Below are 23574 nucleotides of genomic sequence, written 5' to 3' on the forward strand. Positions count from 1 at the left end.
ACATAACTACTGTAGCTACCTGATAGGCAGTGTGGGGACCACATCAACATAACTACTGTAGCTACCTGATAGGCAGTGTGGGGACCACATCAACATAACTACTGTAGCTACATGATAGGCAGTGTGGAGACCACATCAACATAACTACTGTAGCTACCTGATAGGCAGTGTGGGGACCACATCAACATAACTAGCTACCTGATAGACAGTGTGGGGACCACATCAACATAACTAGCTACCTGATAGGCAGTGTGGAGACCACATCAACATAACTACTGTAGCTACCTGATAGGCAGTGTGGGGACCACATCAACATAACTAGCTACCTGATAGGCAGTGTGGGGACCACATCAACATAACTACTGTAGCTACCTGATATGCAGTGTGGGGACCACATCAACATAACTAGCTAACTGATAGGCAGTGTGGGGACCACATCAACATAACTACTGTAGCTACCTGATAGGCAGTGTGGGGACCACATCAACATAACTAGCTACCTGATAGACAGTGTGGGGACCACATCAACATAACTAGCTACCTGATAGGCAGTGTGGGGACCACATCAACATAACTAGCTACCTGATAGACAGTGTGGGGACCAGATTAACATAACTAGCTACCTGATAGGCAGTGTGGAGACCACATCAACATAACTACTGTAGCTACCTGATAGGCAGTGTGGGGACCACATCAACATAACTACTGTAGCTACCTGATAGGCAGTGTGGGGACCACATCAACATAACTAGCTACCTGATAGGCAGTGTGGGGACCACATCAACATAACTACTGTAGCTACCTGATAGGCAGTGTGGGGACCACATCAACATAACTACTGTAGCTACCTGATATGCAGTGTGGGGACCACATCAACATAACTAGCTACCTGATAGGCAGTGTGGGGACCACATCAACATAACTACTGTAGCTACCTGATAGGCCGTGTGGGGACCACATCAACATAACTAGCTACCTGATAGGCAGTGTGGGGACCACATCAACATAACTACTGTAGCTACCTGATAGGCACTGTGGGGACCACATCAACATAACTACTGTAGCTACCTGATAGGCAGTGTGGGGACCACATCAACATAACTAGCTACCTGATAGACAGTGTGGGGACCACATCAACATAACTAGCTACCTGATAGACAGTGTGGGGACCACATCAACAGAACTAGCTACCTGATAGGCAGTGTGGAGACCACATCAACATAACTACTGTAGCTACCTGATAGGCAGTGTGGGGACCACATCAACATAACTAGCTACCTGATAGGCAGTGTGGGGACCACATCAACATAACTACTGTAGCTACCTGATAGGCAGTGTGGGGACCACATCAACATAACTAGCTACCTGATAGGCAGTGTGGGGACCACATCAACATAACTACTGTAGCTACCTGATAGGCAGTGTGGGGACCACATCAACATAACTACTGTAGCTACCTGATAGGCAGTGTGGGGACCACATCAACATAACTAGCTACCTGATAGACAGTGTGGGGACCACATCAACATAACTAGCTACCTGATAAGCAGTGTGGGGATCACATCAACATAACTAGCTACCTGATAGACAGTGTGGGGACCACATCAACATAACTAGCTACCTGATAGGCAGTGTGGAGACCACATCAACATAACTACTGTAGCTACCTGATAGGCAGTGTGGGGACCACATCAACATAACTAGCTACCTGATAGGCAGTGTGGGGACCACATCAACATAACTACTGTAGCTACCTGATAGGCAGTGTGGGGACCACATCAACATAACTAGCTACCTGATAGGCAGTGTGGGGACCACATCAACATAACTACTGTAGCTACCTGATATGCAGTGTGGGGACCACATCAACATAACTAGCTACCTGATAGGCAGTGTGGGGACCACATCAACATAACTACTGTAGCTACCTGATAGGCAGTGTGGGGACCACATCAACATAACTACTGTAGCTACCTGATAGGCAGTGTGGGGACCACATCAACATAACTAGCTACCTGATAGACAGTGTGGGGACCACATCAACATAACTAGCTACCTGATAGGCAGTGTGGGGACCACATCAACATAACTACTGTAGCTACCTGATAGGCAGTGTGGAGACCACATCAACATAACTACTGTAGCTACCTGATAGGCAGTGAGGGGACCACATCAACATAACTAGCTACCTGATAGGCAGTGTGGAGACCACATCAACATAACTACTGTAGATACCTGATAGGCAGTGTGGGGACCACATCAACATAACTAGCTACCTGATAGACCGTGTGGGGACCACATCAACATAACTACTGTAGCTACCTGATAGGCAGTGTGGGGACCACATCAACATAACTAGCTAACTGATAGGCAGTGTGGGGACCACATCAACATAACTACTGTAGATACCTGATAGGCAGTGTGGGGACCACATCAACATAACTACTGTAGCTACCTGATAGGCAGTGTGGAGACCACATCAACATAACTAGCTACCTGATAGGCAGTGTGGGGACCACATCAACATAACTAGCTACCTGATAGGCAGTGTGGGGACCACATCAACATAACTAGCTACCTGATAGGCAGTGTGGGGACCACATCAACATAACTACTGTAGCTACCTGATAGGCAGGGTGGGGACCACATCAACATAACTAGCTACCTGATAGGCAGTGTGGGGACCACATCAACATAACTAGCTACCTGATAGGCAGTGTGGGGACCACATCAACATAACTAGCTACCTGATAGGCAGTGTGGGGACCACATCAACATAACTAGCTACCTGATAGGCAGTGTGGGGACCACATCAACATAACTACTGTAGCTACCTGATAGGCAGTGTGGGGACCACATCAATATAACTAGCTACCTGATAGACAGTGTGGGGACCACATCAACATAACTAGCTACCTGATAGGCAGTGTGGGGACCACATCAACATAACTACTGTAGCTACCTGATAGGCAGTGTGGGGACCACATCAACATGACTACTGTAGCTACCTGATAGGCAGTGTGGAGACCACATCAACATAACTACTGTAGCTACATGATAGGCAGTGTGGAGACCACATCAACATAACTACTGTAGCTACCTGATAGGCAGTGTGGGGACCACATCAACATAACTAGCTACCTGATAGACAGTGTGGGGACCACATCAACATAACTAGCCACCTGATAGACAGTGTGGGGACCACATCAACATAACTAGCTACCTGATAGGCAGTGTGGAGACCACATCAACATAACTACTGTAGCTACCTGATAGGCAGTGTGGGGACCACATCAACATAACTAGCTACCTGATAGGCAGTGTGGGGACCACATCAACATAACTACTGTAGCTACCTGATAGGCAGTGTGGGGACCACATCAACATAACTAGCTACCTGATAGGCAGTGTGGGGACCACATCAACATAACTACTGTAGCTACCTGATATGCAGTGTGGGGACCACATCAACATAACTAGCTAACTGATAGGCAGTGTGGGGACCACATCAACATAACTACTGTAGCTACCTGATAGGCAGTGTGGGGACCACATCAACATAACTACTGTAGCTACCTGATAGGCAGTGTGGGGACCACATCAACATAACTAGCTACCTGATAGACAGTGTGGGGACCACATCAACATAACTAGCTACCTGATAGGCAGTGTGGGGACCACATCAACATAACTAGCTACCTGATAGACAGTGTGGGGACCACATCAACATAACTAGCTACCTGATAGGCAGTGTGGAGACCACATCAACATAACTACTGTAGCTACCTGATAGGCAGTGTGGGGACCACATCAACATAACTAGCTACCTGATAGGCAGTGTGGGGACCACATCAACATAACTACTGTAGCTACCTGATAGGCAGTGTGGGGACCACATCAACATAACTAGCTACCTGATAGGCAGTGTGGGGACCACATCAACATAACTACTGTAGCTACCTGATATGCAGTGTGGGGACCACATCAACATAACTAGCTACCTGATAGGCAGTGTGGGGACCACATCAACATAACTACTGTAGCTACCTGATAGGCAGTGTGGGGACCACATCAACATAACTAGCTACCTGATAGGCAGTGTGGGGACCACATCAACATAACTACTGTAGCTACCTGATAGGCAGTGTGGGGACCACATCAACATAACTACTGTAGCTACCTGATAGGCAGTGTGGGGACCACATCAACATAACTAGCTACCTGACAGACAGTGTGGGGACCACATCAACATAACTAGCTACCTGATAGACAGCGTGGGGACCACATCAACATAACTAGCTACCTGATAGGCAGTGTGGAGACCACATCAATATAACTACTGTAGCTACCTGATAGGCAGTGTGGGGACCACATCAACATAACTAGCTACCTGATAGGCAGTGTGGGGACCACATCAACATAACTACTGTAGATACCTGATAGGCAGTGTGGGGACCACATCAACATAACTAGCTACCTGATAGGCAGTGTGGGGACCACATCAACATAACTACTGTAGCTACCTGATATGCAGTGTGGGGACCACATCAACATAACTAGCTACCTGATAGGCAGTGTGGGGACCACATCAACATAACTACTGTAGCTACCTGATAGGCAGTGTGGGGACCACATCAACATAACTACTGTAGCTACCTGATAGGCAGTGTGGGGACCACATCAACATAACTAGCTACCTGAAAAAGCAGTGTGGGGACCACATCAACATAACTAGCTACCTGATAGACAGTGTGGGGACCACATCAACATAACTAGCTACCTGATAGGCAGTGTGGAGACCACATCAACATAACTACTGTAGCTACCTGATAGGCAGTGTGGGGACCACATCAACATAACTAGCTACCTGATAGGCAGTGTGGGGACCACATCAACATAACTACTGTAGCTACCTGATAGGCAGTGTGGGGACCACATCAACATAACTAGCTACCTGATAGGCAGTGTGGGGACCACATCAACATAACTACTGTAGCTACCTGATATGCAGAGTGGGGACCACATCAACATAACTAGCTACCTGATAGGCAGTGTGGGGACCACATCAACATAACTACTGTAGCTACCTGATAGGCAGTGTGGGGACCACATCAACATAACTAGCTACCTGATAGACAGTGTGGGGACCACATCAACATAACTAGCTACCTGATAGGCAGTGTGGGGACCACATCAACATAACTACTGTAGCTACCTGATAGGCAGTGTGGAGACCACATCAACATAACTACTGTAGCTACCTGATAGGCAGTGTGGAGACCACATCAACATAACTAGCTACCTGATAGGCAGTGTGGGGACCACATCAACATAACTACTGTAGCTACCTGATAGGCAGTGTGGGGACCACATCAACATAACTAGCTACCTGATAGACCGTGTGGGGACCACATCAACATAACTACTGTAGTTACCTGATAGGCAGTGTGGGGACCACATCAACATAACTAGCTACCTGATAGGCAGTGTGGGGACCACATCAACATAACTACTGTAGATACCTGATAGGCAGTGTGGGGACCACATCAACATAACTACTGTAGCTACCTGATAGGCAGTGTGGAGACCACATCAACATAACTAGCTACCTGATAGGCAGTGTGGGGACCACATCAACATAACTAGCTACCTGATAGGCAGTGTGGGGACCACATCAACATAACTAGCTACCTGATAGGCAGTGTGGGGACCACATCAACATAACTACTGTAGCTACCTGATAGGCAGGGTGGGGACCACATCAACATAACTAGCTACCTGATAGGCAGTGTGGAGACCACATCAAAATAACTAGCTACCTGATAGACAGTGTGGGGACCACATCAACATAACTAGCTACCTGATAGGCAGTGTGGAGACCACATCAACATAACTAGCTACCTGATAGGCAGTGTGGGGACCACATCAACATAACTAGCTACCTGATAGACAGTGTGGAGACCAGATCAACATAACTACTGTAGCTACCTGATCGGCAGTGTGGAGACCACATCAACATAACTAGCTACCTGATAGGCAGTGTGGGGACCACATCAACATAACTAGCTACCTGATAGGCAGTGTGGGGACCACATCAACATAACTACTGTAGCTACCTGATAGGCAGTGTGGGGACCACATCAACATAACAAGCTACCTGATAGGCAGTGTGGGGACCACATCAACATAACTAGCTACCTGATAGACAGTGTGGGGACCACATCAACATAACTAGCTACCTGATAGGCAGTGTGGGGACCACATCAACATAACTAGCTACCTGATAGGCAGTGTGGGGACCACATCAACATAACTAGCTACCTGATAGACAGTGTGGGGACCACATCAACATACCTAGCTACCTGATAGGCAGTGTGGAGACCACATCAACATAACTAGCTACCTGATAGACAGTGTGGAGACCACATCAACATAACTACTGTAGCTACCTGATAGGCAGTGTGGGGACCACATCAACATAACTACTGTAGCTACCTGATAGGCAGTGTGGGGACCACATCAACATAACTACTGTAGCTACCTGATAGGCAGTGTGGGGACCACATCAACATAACTAGCTACCTGATAGGCAGTGTGGGGACCACATCAACATAACTAGCTACCTGACAGGCTGTGTGGAGACCACATCAACATAACTAGCTACCTGATAGACAGTGTGGAGACCACATCAACATAACTACTGTAGCTACCTGATAGGCAGTGTGGGGACCACATCAACATAACTACTGTAGCTACCTGATAGGCAGTGTGGGGACCACATCAGCATAACTACTGTAGCTACCTGATAGGCAGTGTGGAGACCACATCAACATAACTACTGTAGCTACCTGATAGGCAGTGTGGGGACCACATCAACATAACTACTGTAGCTACCTGATAGGCAGTGTGGGGACCACATCAACATAACTACTGTAGCTACCTGATAGGCAGTGTGGAGACCACATCAACATAACTACTGTAGCTACCTGATAGACAGTGTGGAGACCACATCAATATAACTACTGTAGCTACCTGATAGACAGTGTGGGGACCACATCAACATAACTACTGTAGCTACATGATAGGCAGTGTGGAGACCACATCAACATAACTAGCTACCTGATAGGCAGTGTGGGGACCACATCAACATAACTACTGTAGCTACCTGATAGGCAGTGTGGAGACCACATCAACATAACTAGCTACCTGATAGGCAGTGTGGGGACCACATCAACATAACTACTGTAGCTACCTGATAGGCAGTGTGGAGACCACATCAACATAACTACTGTAGCTACCTGATAGGCAGTGTGGGGACCACATCAACATAACTAGCTACCTGATAGGCAGTGTGGGGACCACATCAACATAACTACTGTAGCTACCTGATAGGCAGGGTGGGGACCACATCAACATAACTAGCTACCTGATAGACAGTGTGGGGACCACATCAACATAACTAGCTACCTGATAGGCAGTGTGGAGACCACATCAACATAACTAGCTACCTGATAGGCAGTGTGGAGACCACATCAACATAACTACTGTAGCTACCTGATAGACAGTTTGGAGACCACATCAACATAACTACAGTAGCTACCTGATAGGCAGTGTGGGGACTACATCAACATAACTAGCTACCTGATAGGCAGTGTGGGGACCACATCAACATAACTACTGTAGCTACCTGATAGACAGCGTGGGGACCACATCAACATAACTAGCTACCTGATAGGCAGTGTGGGGACCACATCAACATAACTACTGTAGCTACCTGATAGGCAGTGTGGAGACCACATCAACATAACTAGCTACCTGATAGGCAGTGTGGAGACCACATCAACATAACTAGCTACCTGATAGACAGTGTGGGGACCACATCAACATAACTACTGTAGCTACCTGATAGGCAGTGTGGGGACCACATCAACATAACTACTGTAGCTACCTGATAGGCAGTGTGGAGATCACATCAACATAACTAGCTACCTGATAGGCAGTGTGGAGACCACATCAACATAACTAGCTACCTGATAGGCAGTGTGGGGACCACATCAACATAACTACTGTAGCTACCTGATAGGCAGTGTGGGGACCACATCAACATAACTACTGTAGCTACCTGATAGGCAGTGTGGGGACCACATCAACATAACTAGCTACCTGATAGGCAGTATGGGGACCACATCAACATAACTAGCTACCTGATAGACAGTGTGGGGACCACATAAACATAACTACTGTAGCTACCTGATGGGCAGTGTGGAGACCACATCAACATAACTAGCTACCTGATAGGCAGTGTGGAGACCACATCAACATAACTAGCTACCTGATAGACAGTGTGGGGACCACATCAACATAACTAGCTACCTGATAGGCAGTGTGGAGACCACATCAACATAACTAGCTACCTGATAGACAGTGTGGGGACCACATCAACCTAACTACTGTAGCTACCTGATAGGCAGTGTGGGGACCACATCAACATAACTAGCTACCTGATAGGCAGTGTGGGGACCACATCAACATAACTACTGTAGCTACCTGATAGGCAGTGTGGGGACCACATCAACATAACTACTTTATCTACCTGATAGGCAGTGTGGAGACCACATCAACATAACTACTGTAGCTACCTGATAGGCAGTGTGGGGACCACATCAACATAACTACTGTAGCTACCTGATAGGCAGTGTGGAGACCACATCAACATAACTACTGTAGCTACCTGATAGGCAGTGTGGGGACCACATCAACATAACTAGCTACCTGATAGACAGTGTGGGGACCACATCAACATAACTACTGTAGCTACCTGATAGGCAGTGTGGAGACCACATCAAAATAACTAGCTACATGATAGGCAGTGTGGGGACCACATCAACATAACTACTGTAGCTACCTGATAGGCAGTGTGGGGACCACATCAACATAACTACTGTAGCTACCTGATAGGCAGTGTGGAGACCACATCAACATAACTACTGTAGCTACCTGATAGGCAGTGTGGAGACCACATCAACATAACTACTGTAGCTACCTGATAGGCAGTGTGGGGACCACATCAACATAACTACTGTAGCTACCTGATAGGCAGTGTGGGGACCACATCAACATAACTAGCTACCTGATAGACAGTGTGGGGACCACATCAACATAACTACTGTAGCTACCTGATAGGCAGTGTGGGGACCACATCAACATAACTACTGTAGCTACCTGATAGGCAGTGTGGAGACCACATCAACATAACTACTGTAGCTACCTGATAGGCAGTGTGGAGACCAAATCAACATAACTAGCTACCTGATAGGCAGTGTGGGGACCACATCAACATAACTACTGTAGCTACTTGATAGGCAGTGTGGGGACCACATCAACATAACTAGCTACCTGATAGGCAGTGTGGGGACCACATCAACACAACTAGCTACCCGATAGGCAGTGTGGAGACCACATCAACATAACTACTGTAGCTACCTGATAGGCAGTGTGGGGACCACATCAACATAACTAGCTACCTGATAGGCAGTGTGGGGACCACATCAACATAACTAGCTACCTGATAGGCAGTGTGGAGACCACATCAACATAACTACTGTAGCTACCTGATAGGCAGTGTGGGGACCACATCAACATAACTACTGTAGCTACCTGATAGGCAGTGTGGGGACCACATCAACATAACTACTGTAGCTACCTGATAGGCAGTGTGGGGACCACATCAACATAACTACTGTAGCTACCTGATAGGCAGTGTGGAGACCACATCAACATAACTAGCTACCTGATAGGCAGTGTGGAGACCACATCAACATAACTAGCTACCTGATAGGCAGTGTGGGGACCACATCAACATAACTAGCTACCTGATAGGCAGTGTGGAGACCACATCAACATAACTAGCTACCTGATAGGCAGTGTGGAGACCACATCAACATAACTACTGTAGCTACCTGATAGGCAGTGTGGAGACCACATCAACATAACTACTGTAGCTACCTGATAGGCAGTGTGGGGACCACATCAACATAACTACTGTAGCTACCTGATAGGCAGTGTGGGGACCACATCAACATATCTAGCTACCTGATAGGCAGTGTGGGGACCACATCAACATAACTAGCTACCTGATAGGCAGTGTGGAGACCACATCAACATAACTACTGTAGCTACCTGATAGGCAGTGTGGAGACCACATCAACATAACTACTGTAGCTACCTGATAGACAGTGTGGGGACCACATCAACATAACTACTGTAGCTACCTGATAGGCAGTGTGGGGACCACATCAACATAACTACTGTAGCTACCTGATAGGCAGTGTGGGGACCACATCAACATAACTAGCTACCTGATAGGCAGTGTGGGGACCACATCAACATAACTAGCTACCTGATAGGCAGTGTGGAGACCACATCAACATAACTACTGTAGCTACCTGATAGACAGTGTGGGGACCACATCAACATAACTAGCTACCTGATAGGCAGTGTGGAGACCACATCAACATAACTACTGTAGCTACCTGATAGACAGTGTGGGGACCACGTCAACATAACTACTGTAGCTACATGATAGGCAGTGTGGGGACTACATCAACATAACTAGCTACCTGATAGACAGTGTGGGGACCACATCAACATAACTACTGTAGCTACCTGATAGGCAGTGTGGGGACCACATCAACATAACTAGCTACCTGATAGACAGTGTGGGGACCACATCAACATAACTAGCTACCTGATAGGCAGTGTGGAGACCACATCAACATAACTACTGTAGCTACCTGATAGACAGTGTGGAGACCACATCAACATAACTACTGTAGCTACCTGATAGGCAGTGTGGGGACCACATCAACATAACTACTGTAGCTACCTGATAGGCAGTGTGGAGACCACATCAACATAACTAGCTACCTGATAGGCAGTGTGGGGACCACATCAACATAACTACTGTAGCTACCTGATAGGCAGTGTGGAGACCACATCAACATAACTAGCTACCTGATAGGCAGTGTGGGGACCACATCAACATAACTACTGTAGCTACCTGATAGGCAGTGTGGAGACCACATCAACATAACTAGCCACCTGATAGGCAGTGTGGAGACCACATCAACATAACTACTGTAGCTACCTGATAGACAGTGTGGAGACCACATCAACATAACTACTGTAGCTACCTGATAGGCAGTGTGGGGACCACATCAACATAACTACTGTAGCTACCTGATAGGCAGTGTGGAGACCACATCAACATAACTAGCTACCTGATAGGCAGTGTGGGGACCACATCAACATAACTACTGTAGCTACCTGATAGGCAGTGTGGAGACCACATCAACATAACTAGCTACCTGATAGGCAGTGTGGGGACCACATCAACATAACTACTGTAGCTACCTGATAGACAGTGTGGAGACCACATCAACATAACTACTGTAGCTACCTGATAGACAGCGTGGAGACCACATCAACATAACTACTGTAGCTACCTGATAGACAGCGTGGGGACCACATCAACATAACTACTGTAGCTACCTGATAGACAGTGTGGGGACCACATCAACATAACTACTGTAGCTACCTGATAGGCAGTGTGGGGACCACATCAACATAACTACTGTAGCTACCTGACAGGCAGTGTGGAGACCACATCAACATAACTAGCTACCTGATAGACAGTGTGGAGACCACATCAACATAACTAGCTACCTGATAGGCAGTGTGGAGACCACATCAACATAACTAGCTACCTGATAGGCAGTGTGGAGACCACATCAACATAACTAGCTACCTGATAGGCAGTGTGGGGACCACATCAACATAACTAGCTACCTGATAGGCAGTGTGGGGACCACATCAACATAACTACTGTAGCTACCTGATAGGCAGTGTGGAGACCACATCAACATAACTACTGTAGCTACCTGATAGGCAGTGTGGAGACCACATCAACATAACTACTGTAGCTACCTGATAGGCAGTGTGGGGACCACATCAACATAACTACTGTAGCTACCTGATAGGCAGTGTGGGGACCACATCAACATAACTAGCTACCTGATAGACAGTGTGGGGACCACATCAACATAACTACTGTAGCTACCTGATAGGCAGTGTGGGGACCACATCAACATAACTACTGTAGCTACCTGATAGGCAGTGTGGAGACCACATCAACATAACTACTGTAGCTACCTGATAGGCAGTGTGGAGACCAAATCAACATAACTAGCTACCTGATAGGCAGTGTGGGGACCACATCAACATAACTACTGTAGCTACTTGATAGGCAGTGTGGGGACCACATCAACATAACTAGCTACCTGATAGGCAGTGTGGGGACCACATCAACACAACTAGCTACCCGATAGGCAGTGTGGAGACCACATCAACATAACTACTGTAGCTACCTGATAGGCAGTGTGGGGACCATATCAACATAACTAGCTACCTGATAGGCAGTGTGGAGACCACATCAACATAACTAGCTACCTGATAGGCAGTGTGGGGACCACATCAACATAACTACTGTAGCTACCTGATAGGCAGTGTGGAGACCACATCAACATAACTACTGTAGCTACCTGATAGGCAGTGTGGGGACCACATCAACATAACTACTGTAGCTACCTGATAGGCAGTGTGGGGACCACATCAACATAACTAGCTACCTGATAGACAGTGTGGGGACCACATCAACATAACTACTGTAGCTACCTGATAGGCAGTGTGGGGACCACATCAACATAACTACTGTAGCTACCTGATAGGCAGTGTGGAGACCACATCAACATAACTACTGTAGCTACCTGATAGGCAGTGTGGAGACCAAATCAACATAACTAGCTACCTGATAGGCAGTGTGGGGACCACATCAACATAACTACTGTAGCTACTTGATAGGCAGTGTGGGGACCACATCAACATAACTAGCTACCTGATAGGCAGTGTGGGGACCACATCAACACAACTAGCTACCCGATAGGCAGTGTGGAGACCACATCAACATAACTACTGTAGCTACCTGATAGGCAGTGTGGGGACCACATCAACATAACTAGCTACCTGATAGGCAGTGTGGGGACCACATCAACATAACTAGCTACCTGATAGGCAGTGTGGGGACCACATCAACATAACTACTGTAGCTACCTGATAGAAAGTGTGGGGACCACATCAACATAACTACTGTAGCTACCTGATAGGCAGTGTGGAGACCACATCAACATAACTAGCTACCTGATAGGCAGTGTGGAGACCACATCAACATAACTACTGTAGCTACCTGATAGGCAGTGTGGGGACCACATCAACATAACTACTGTAGCTACCTGATAGGCAGTGTGGGGACCACATCAACATAACTACTGTAGCTACCTGATAGGCAGTGTGGGGACCACATCAACATAACTACTGTAGCTACCTGATAGGCAGTGTGGAGACCACATCAACATAACTACCTACCTGATAGGCAGTGTGGAGACCACATCAACATAACTAGCTACCTGATAGGCAGTGTGGGGACCACATCAACATAACTAGCTACCTGATAGGCAGTGTGGAGACCACATCAACATAACTAGCTACCTGATAGGCAGTGTGGAGACCACATCAACATAACTAGCTACCTGATAGGCAGTGTGGAGACCACATCAACATAACTACTGTAGCTACCTGATAGGCAGTGTGGAGACCACATCAACATAACTACTGTAGCTACCTGATAGGCAGTGTGGGGACCACATCAACATAACTACTGTAGCTACCTGATAGGCAGTGTGGGGACCACATCAACATATCTAGCTACCTGATAGGCAGTGTGGGGACCACATCAACATAACTAGCTACCTGATAGGCAGTGTGGAGACCACATCAACATAACTACTGTAGCTACCTGATAGGCAGTGTGGAGACCACATCAACATAACTACTGTAGCTACCTGATAGACAGTGTGGGGACCACATCAACATAACTACTGTAGCTACCTGATAGGCAGTGTGGGGACCACATCAACATAACTACTGTAGCTACCTGATAGGCAGTGTGGGGACCACATCAACATAACTAGCTACCTGATAGGCAGTGTGGGGACCACATCAACATAACTAGCTACCTGATAGACAGTGTGGGGACCACATAAACATAACTACTGTAGCTACCTGATAGGCAGTGTGGAGACCACATCAACATAACTACTGTAGCTACCTGATAGGCAGTGTGGAGACCACATCAACATAACTAGCTACCTGATAGACAGTGTGGGGACCACATCAACATAACTAGCTACCTGATAGGCAGTGTGGAGACCACATCAACATAACTACTGTAGCTACCTGATAGACAGTGTGGGGACCACATCAACATAACTAGCTACCTGATAGGCAGTGTGGAGACCACATCAACATAACTACTGTAGCTACCTGATAGACAGTGTGGAGACCCACATCAACATAACTACTGTAGCTACCTGATAGACATTGTGGAGACCACATCAACATAACTACTGTAGCTACCTGATAGACAGCGTGGGGACCACATCAACATAACTACTGTAGCTACCTGATAGACAGTGTGGGGACCACATCAACATAACTACTGTAGCTACCTGATAGGCAGTGTGGGGACCACATCAACATAACTACTGTAGCTACCTGACAGGCAGTGTGGAGACCACATCAACATAACTAGCTACCTGATAGACAGTGTGGAGACCACATCAACATAACTAGCTACCTGATAGGCAGTGTGGAGACCACATCAACATAACTAGCTACCTGATAGGCAGTGTGGAGACCACATCAACATAACTAGCTACCTGATAGACAGTGTGAGGACCACATCAACATAACTAGCTACCTGATAGGCAGTGTGGGGACCACATCAACATAACTACTGTAGCTACCTGATAGGCAGTGTGGGGACCACATCAACATAACTACTGTAGCTACCTGATAGGCAGTGTGGAGACCACATCAACATAACTACTGTAGCTACCTGATAGGCAGTGTGGAGACCACATCAACATAACTAGCTACCTGATAGGCAGTGTGGAGACCACATCAACATAACTAGCTACCTGATAGGCAGTGTGGAGACCACATCAACATAACTACCTGATAGGCAGTGTGGGGACCACATCAACATAACTAGCTACCTGATAGGCAGTGTGGAGACCACATCAACATAACTACTGTAGCTACCTGATAGGCAGTGTGGAGACCACATCAACATAACTACTGTAGCTACCTGATAGGCAGTGTGGAGACCACATCAACATAACTAGCTACCTGATAGGCAGTGTGGGGACCACATCAACATAACTAGCTACCTGATAGGCAGTGTGGAGACCACATCAACATAACTAGCTACCTGATAGGCAGTGTGGAGACCACATCAACATAACTACTGTAGCTACCTGATAGGCAGTGTGGAGACCACATCAACATAACTACTGTAGCTACATGATAGGCAGTGTGGAGACCACATCAACATAACTAGCTACCTGATAGGCAGTGTGGGGACCACATCAACATAACTACTGTAGCTACCTGATAGGCAGTGTGGGGACCACATCAACATAACTAGCTACCTGATAGGCAGTGTGGAGACCACATCAACATAACTACTGTAGCTACCTGATAGGCAGTGTGGGGACCACATCAACATAACTAGCTACCTGATAGGCAGTGTGGGGACCACATCAACATAACTACTGTAGCTACCTGATAGGCAGTGTGGGGACCACATCAACATAACTAGCTACCTGATAGGCAGTGTGGGGACCACATCAACATAACTAGCTACCTGATAGGCAGTGTGGGGACCACATCAACATAACTAGCTACCTGATAGGCAGTGTGGGGTCACTCCTGGACATCTTCTGTTCGATGGGAATCTGCTCCCATTTAAAGTGTAGACTCCAGTCAAACCCTGAGAGACAGAGAGAGGGGGGGGGGGGCATTCCCACAAGGAAAATTGATAGTTTATGCTTAAGTTGAGGGTTACAATTAGGGTTCAGGGTTAGGTTTAGGGGTATGGGGTTATGGAAAATAGGATGTTGAATGGGAATCAATTGTTTGGTCCCCACAAGGATAGTAAAACAAACATGTGCGTGTGTGTGTGTGTATGGGCCTGCGTGCGTTCGTGTGCGCGTGCGTGTTCTCATACAGTAATCCTACTGACCTCCCCTCAAGTCAGCTGAAGCTGCCAAGTAGGCAAAGTTATCCAGGCTGATGACATCGATGATGGGGCTGACCACCCGGGTACGGTCCTGGGGAGAGGACACACACACACACACACACACACACACACACACACACACACACACACACACACACACATCTCCAGCATCAACAATAATTACGTGAAAACACGGTGTTTCTACCACAGGAGGTTGGTGATACCTTAATTAGGGGAGGACGGGCTCGTGTTAATGTCTGGAGCGGGAATAGGTGGAACGGTATCAAATACATCAAAACACGTGTGTTTCCATGGTTTCCGTGACTCCGTTCCAGCCATCACTATGAGCCGTCCTCCCCTCACCAGCCTCCTCTCTGTTTTTGTCGTCACGAAGAAGATAAATGTGTCCAATTACATTCAGTGACACGGATGACATCATCGAGCGAGCGTCATGTCATTTTTCACCAACTGTGATATTAGTGACCGTTGCCCCGCTCATTCCCCGGTTAAAATCGCATGATGACAATGGAACCCCCTAGCCTCAGCAGTAACAGCACGTTAGAGTGGTGCTGATGGTGTGTGTGTGTGTGTGTGTGTGTGTGTGTGTGTGTGTGTGTGTGTGTGTGTGTGTGTGTTAGCTTTACAAAAAGGGACAGTCATAGCGACTGTTTCTAATTACAGTCCTGGTTCTTTGAATGTTGACGTTAATGTTGAGCGATTAACCAACATTTTGTTATTTTGGTTTTTGAACAACTAATTGACCGAAGTTCGTTAAATTATTTCAACTCCATTTTGTTTTTTTCTTTCTTCTGTGAGCTCACTGTAGTTTCTCTAGAGATAAATCAGACCCAGCCTGAACTGTGTGATGTAGTAGGGAGTTGTAGTTTCTCTGGAGATAAATCAGACCCAGCCTGAACTGTGTGATGTAGTAGGGAGTTGTAGTTTCTCTAGAGATAAATCAGAGCCAGCCTGAACTGTGTGATGTAGTAGGGAGTTGTAGTTTCTCTAGAGATAAATCAGATCCAGTCTGAACTGTGTGATGTAGTAGGGAGTTGTAGTTTCTCTGGAGATAAATCAGATCCAGTCTGAACTGTGTGATGTAGTAGGGAGTTGTAGTTTCTCTAGAGATAAATCAGACCCAGACTGAACTGTGTGATGTAGTAGGGAGTTGTAGTTTCTCTAGAGATAAATCAGAGCCAGTCTGAACTGTGTGATGTAGTAGGGAGTTGTAGTTTCTCTAGAGATAAATCAGATCCAGTCTGAACTGTGTGATGTAGTAGGGAGTTGTAGTTTCTCTAGAGATAAATCAGATCCAGTCTGAACTGTGCGATGTAGTAGGGAGTTGTAGTTTCTCTAGAGATAAATCAGACCCACACTGAACTGTGTGATGTAGTAGGGAGTTGTAGTTTCTCTGGAGATAAATCAGATCCAGTCTGAACTGTGTGATGTAGTAGGGAGTTGTAGTTTCTCTAGAGATAAATCAGATCCAGACTGAACTGTGTGATGTAGTAGGGAGTTGTAGTTTCTCTAGAGATAAATCAGATCCAGTCTGAACTGTGTGATGTAGTAGGGAGTTGTAGTTTCTCTGGAGATAAATCAGATCCAGTCTGAACTGTGTGATGTAGTAGGGAGTTGTAGTTTCTCTAGAGATAAATCAGACCCAGCCTGAACTGTGTGATGTAGTAGGGAGTTGTAGTTTCTCTAGAGATAAATCAGATCCAGTGTGAACTGTGTGATGTAGTAGGGAGTTGTAGTTTCTCTAGAGATAAATCAGATCCAGACTGAACTGTGTGATGTAGTAGGGAGTTGTAGTTTGGTCATCTATGAACATTTGAACATCTTGGCCATGTTCTGTTATAATCTCCATCTGGCAGAGCCAGAAGAGGACTGGCCACCCCTCATAGCCTGGTTCCTCTCTAGGTTTCTTCCTAGGTTCTGGCCTTTCTAGGGAGTTTTTCCTAGCCACCATGCTTCTACACCTGCATTGCTTGCTGTTTGGGGTTTTAGGCTGGGTTTCGGTACAGCACTTCGAGATATCAGCTGATGTACGAAGGGCTATATGAATACATTTGATTGATTGATTGAACCAGCCGCACACAAGCCTAAGATCACCATGCGCAATGCCAAGCGTCAGCTGGAGGGGTGTATAGCTCGCCGCCATTAGACTATGGAGCAGTGGAAACGCGTTCTCTGTAGTGATGAATCACGCTTCACTATCTGGCAGTCTGACGGACAAATCTGGGTTTGGCGGATGCCAGGAGAACGCTACCTGCCCCAATGCATAGTGCCAACTGTAAAGTTTGGTGGAGGAGGAATAATGGTCTGGGGCTGTTTTTCATGGTTCGGGCCCCTTAGTTCCAGTGACGGGATATCTTAACGCTACAGCATACAATGACATTCTAGACGATTATGTGCTTCCAACTTTGTGGCAACAGTTTTTATTTATTTTTATTTAACCTTTATTTAACTAGGCAAGTCGGGTAAGAACAAATTCTTATTTACAATGACGGCCTACACCGGCCAAACCCAGATGATGCTGGGACAATTGCGCACCGCCCTATGGGACTCCCAATCACGGCCGGTTGTGATACAGCCTGGATACGAACCAGGGTGTCTGTAGTGGCGCCTTAGACCGCTGAACCAGGGTGTCTGTAGTGACGCCTCTAGCACTGAGGTGCAGTGCCTTCGACCGCTGCGCCACTCGGGAGCGATTAAGACTAAAGTCTGTAGTGAATGACAGATGAGTGTGAGTCATCAAGCAACATCTGTATCACGGGCTGGAGCCAGGCAGAGTGTGTGTGTGTTTGGCTGTGCATGCGAGTGAGTGAGTGAGTGAGTGCGTGAGTGCGTGAGTGCGTGAGTGCGTGAGTGCGTGAGTGCGTGAGTGCGTGAGTGCGTGAGTGAGTGAGTGAGTGAGTGTGTGCGTACCTCTTTGACCCTCTGGATCATGGGCTGTAGCCAGTCAGTGTTGACCTCACAGTGGCTGTCCAGGAAGGTCAGGATTGTGCCGGACGCCGAGTCTGCCCCTCGTACCCGGGACCGGATCAGTCCTAGGACACGGAAAAGAGTACAGTATGAGCCTGAGAAAACAGCCAGATCTCTGCAGTGGCTACTGATAGAGAACATCGAAGGTGTCTAGTTGCTGCTTCCTAAAGGCTTGGGGATAACTGTACCTAGAGAGTCGGGACGTTGAGGTTTCTGCATTACGATGCATTAACACGACACTACAACCACAGATAGAATAATGATACCAGATATTTCACCGGACGTATAAATGTGAAGCATCCGCATGGTGTTTCCACCCACTACCAAATATGGTAGTGAGTAGGAAGCCCAGTAGCAGGCAGTGGGAGTAGATGGATTTAGGGCCGACATTCTGCACATTATCTCAGCGATGAAAACATTTGATCTCAATTCAGTTTTCTGTTCCCAAAACTAGAATCTGTGTCCTCCCGAGTGGCGCAGCGGTCTAAGGCACTGCAGTGCATGGGAACTAGATCCGGGTGTGTCGCAGCCGGCCCTGACCGGGAGACCCATGAGGCGACTCACAATTGGCCCGGCGTCGTTTGGGTTAGAGGAAGGTTTGACTGGCCCGGGATGTCCTTGTTCCATCATGCTCTAGCGACTCCTGTGACGGGTCGGGTGCAAGTACGCTGACACGGTCGCCAGGTGTACGGTGTTTCTTCCGACACGTTGGTGCGGCTGGCTTCCGGGGCAGTGTGTGAAGAAGCAGTGCGGCTTGGTTGGGTTTCGGAGGACGCATGGCTCTCGACCTTCGCCTCTCCCGAGTCCGTACGGGAGTTGCAGCGATGAGACAAGACTGTAACTACCAATTGGATACCACAAAATTGGGGAGAAAAAGGGGTCAAAAAATATATATTATAAAAAATATAAAACTAGAATCTGTACCTAACAGAGCGGACAAAGTTTTGTAGACTTTACCCTTTGCCAAATGTTTTAAAAATGGTGTTGTTTAGGAGTGCAAAGGCTAATTGAGTTATTGCACACGCCCACTTCACAGAGTAGGCGTTCCCTAACGGAAATATGCAAATGTAACGCTAGTACACGCCAATAGGATCTCGCTAGGTCCCTCATTGCTTGTTCTTCCCACTATGACTCATTTGTTCCCGTTGGAAACGACAGGCTGTGGTCTATCTTGGTTAAACAAATCTTTGTTACAACATTCCATGGTTAGCCATGTTAGCTCCCAATAACATTACATGGGGAATATTTAAACAAATGGCACGTAACGGAATGTTTAGCACAACATAAAAAAAATCTAAAAGTTGTCCGAACTCGCTAAATGAATGGCTCTGTAGCTAGCTAGATAGACCTACACAATGGCAGAGCAGACAGACACAGATCCTAGACAAAACCGGTAGCTTCCAGCTTTAATTGTAGGCTAACTTTCCTTGCTAGTTTCCGCCTGAATTCATTAACCTAGTACTCTGTTTGTTATGCAAATCAGCATGCTAAATATGGTGATTTCAAAGCTGACTGTCACCAAAAACTTTTATTAATTCACTTAGTCTCCCTCGCCACCGAAAACATATTCCCTTCTTCGTCTCTCTCGCCACTAAACACATATTCACTTCTTGGTCTCCCTCGTCTCCCTCGCCACTAAAACATATTCACTTCTTCGTCTCCCTCGCCACTAAAAAACAAATTCACTTCTTCGTCTCCCTCGTCTCCCTCGCCACTAAAACATATTCACTTCTTTGTCTCCCTCGCCACTAAAAAACAAATTCACTTCTTCGTCTCCCTCGTCTCCCTCGCCACCAAAACATATTCACTTCTTCGTCTCCCTCGCCACTAAAAACATATTCACTTCTTCGTCTCCCTCGCCACTAAAAACATATTCACTTCTTCGTCTTCCTTTTAGTCGGGTTTCATAGTCAGATTCCACAAACACAAATGATGTTATTAATTTCTTAAAGATACAGCGTAAACTTTAATCATTACAATTAAATAATATGTTCTCTTAGCAGTTAATAAGTCCTAAATGGAAGGGATTGTTTGTCTGGTTCAACTGTTCTGGGGAACTACGGTAAAGTTCATGTTAAATAATGTGACTGGTTCAACTGTTCTGGGGAACTACAGTAAACTTCATGTTAAATAATGTGACTGGTTCAACTGTTCTGGGGGACTACGGTAAAGTTCATGTTAAATAATGTGACTGGTTCAACTGTTCTGGGGAACTACAGTAAACTTATTGCACAAGTTGACTGCAGGTACTTAAAAAGTAGCTACAAATATTCAAATTTATTGGAAAAACTTCAAAGAAATAGTGTTGACATATTGATTTTTTATTTGTTATTATATTTTTGACGAAAAACTAAATACTCCGGGATACTGTATACCACCCAAGCCTATGTGCAGCACACACACACACACACACACACACACACACACACACACTACTCACCCTCTCGACGTCCGTTCCTCAGGCAGCGTACTTTGGGAATCTGAGAGAGCAGTTGACAGTCCTCAGCTGGAAAAGAGGAAGGGATGTCACGTCACAAATAGAACACACACACAGACTCACACACACGCACGTACACACACATAGACTCACAGACTCACACACACACAGACTCACACACACGCACGTACACACACATAGACTCACAGACTCACACACACGCACGTACACACACAGACTCACAGACTCATACACACACAGACTCACACACACGCACGTACACACACATAGACTCACAGACTCATACACACACAGACTCACACACACACACACACAGACTCATACACACGCACGCACACACACACAGACTCATACACACGCACGTACACACACACGGACTCACACACATACACCACACACCACACAACACACACAGACTCACACACACACACACAGACTCATACACACGCACGTACACACACACAGACTCACACACACACACACACAGACTCACACACACACACACACACACAATTGTACAACTGTGATTGTGCATTTATTGTTTACACTTAAAATGACCAAAACCCAGGGATTATTATTTAGGTTTAGGAACACAATGCAATGCCAGATGATGGTGTCTGTCACGTCATACACCACACTGACTGACCGACCGACCGACCGCAACAGTCCTCTAGATTAAGACAACAGTCCTCTAGCTGCCGCTCCTTGAAAGCGGCAGCTCTAGCCTTTAGCTCAGTGCGGATGCTGCCTGTAATCCATGGCTTCTGGTTGGGGTATGTACGTACGGTCACTGTGGGGACGATGTCATCGATGCAGTTATTGATGAAGCCGATGACTGATGTGGTGTACTCCTCAATGCCATTGGAGGAATCCCCAGAACATATTCCAGTCTGTGCTAGCAAAACAGTCCTGTAGCTTAGCATCTGCTTCCTCTGACCACTTTTGTATTGATCTAGTCACTGGTGCTTTCTGCTGTAATTTTTGCTTGTAAGCAGGAATCAGGAGGATAGAATTATTGTCAGATTTGCCAAATGGAGGGCGAGGGAGAGCTTTGTATGTGTCTTTGTGTGTGGAGTATAGGTGATCCAGAATTCTTTTTCCTCTGGTTGCACATTTAACATGCTGAGAGAAATTTGGTAAAACGGATTTAAGTTTCCCTGCATTAAAGTCCCCGGCTACTAGGAGCGCCGCCTCTTAAGTTTCCCTGCTTATGGCGGAATACAGCTCATTCAATGCTGCCTTAGTGCCAGCCTCTGACTGTGGTGGTATGTAAACAGCTACAAAGAATACAGATGAAAACTCTCTAGGTAGGTAGTGTGGTCTACAGCTTATCATGAGATACTCTACCTCAGGCGAGCAAAACCTTGAGACTTCCTTAGATATTGTGCACCAGCTGTTATTTACAAAAATACATAGTCCTCCGCCCCTTCTCTTACCAGATGCCGCTGTTCTATCCTGCCGGTACAGCATATAACCAGCCAGCTGTATGTTGATGTTGTCGTCGTTCAGCCACGACTCCGTGAAGAATAAGATGTTAAAGTTTTCAATGTCCCGTTGGTAGTTTAATCTTCCGCGTATCTCTGCGATTTTATTGTCCAAAGATTGCACGTGTTCTCTGGAGTGATGAATCACGCTTCATCATCTCACAATCCGACGGACTAATCGGGGTTTGGCGGATGCCAGGAGAACTCTACCTACCCAAATGCATAGTGCCAACTGTAAAGTTTGGTGGAGGAGGAATGGTCTGGGTCTGTTTTTCATTGTTCGGGGTAGGCCCTTTAGTTCCAGTAAAGGGAACTATGTATGTATATACTGTATGTATATATATATGTTTGTGTACTTTTTATCCCTTTTTCTCCCCAATTTCGTGATAGCCAATTGGTAGTTACAGTCTTGTCCAATTGCTGCAACTCCCCTACGGACTCGGGAGAGGCGA

At 46.6% G+C, this 23574-nt stretch overlaps 1 protein-coding gene across 1 annotated transcript in view; it reads right to left on the reverse strand.

Annotated features, from left to right (window-relative positions):
- The window catches only part of LOC129813291 (polypeptide N-acetylgalactosaminyltransferase 16-like), a 64302-nt gene that overhangs the window by 13975 nt on the left and 26753 nt on the right, over nucleotides 1–23574 (reverse strand). Inside the window, exons 5-8 of the mRNA XM_055865624.1 lie at nucleotides 21621–21686; nucleotides 19124–19245; nucleotides 16199–16286; nucleotides 15862–15946 (exon numbers count right to left, since the gene is read on the reverse strand). Coding sequence (XP_055721599.1) covers nucleotides 15862–15946; nucleotides 16199–16286; nucleotides 19124–19245; nucleotides 21621–21686 — 361 coding nt within the window. The remainder of the gene's footprint in view (nucleotides 1–15861; nucleotides 15947–16198; nucleotides 16287–19123; nucleotides 19246–21620; nucleotides 21687–23574) is intronic.

The sequence above is a fragment of the Salvelinus fontinalis genome, chromosome 16 (assembly GCF_029448725.1).
Source record: "Salvelinus fontinalis isolate EN_2023a chromosome 16, ASM2944872v1, whole genome shotgun sequence".
Classification (NCBI taxonomy): Eukaryota; Metazoa; Chordata; class Actinopteri; order Salmoniformes; family Salmonidae; genus Salvelinus; species Salvelinus fontinalis.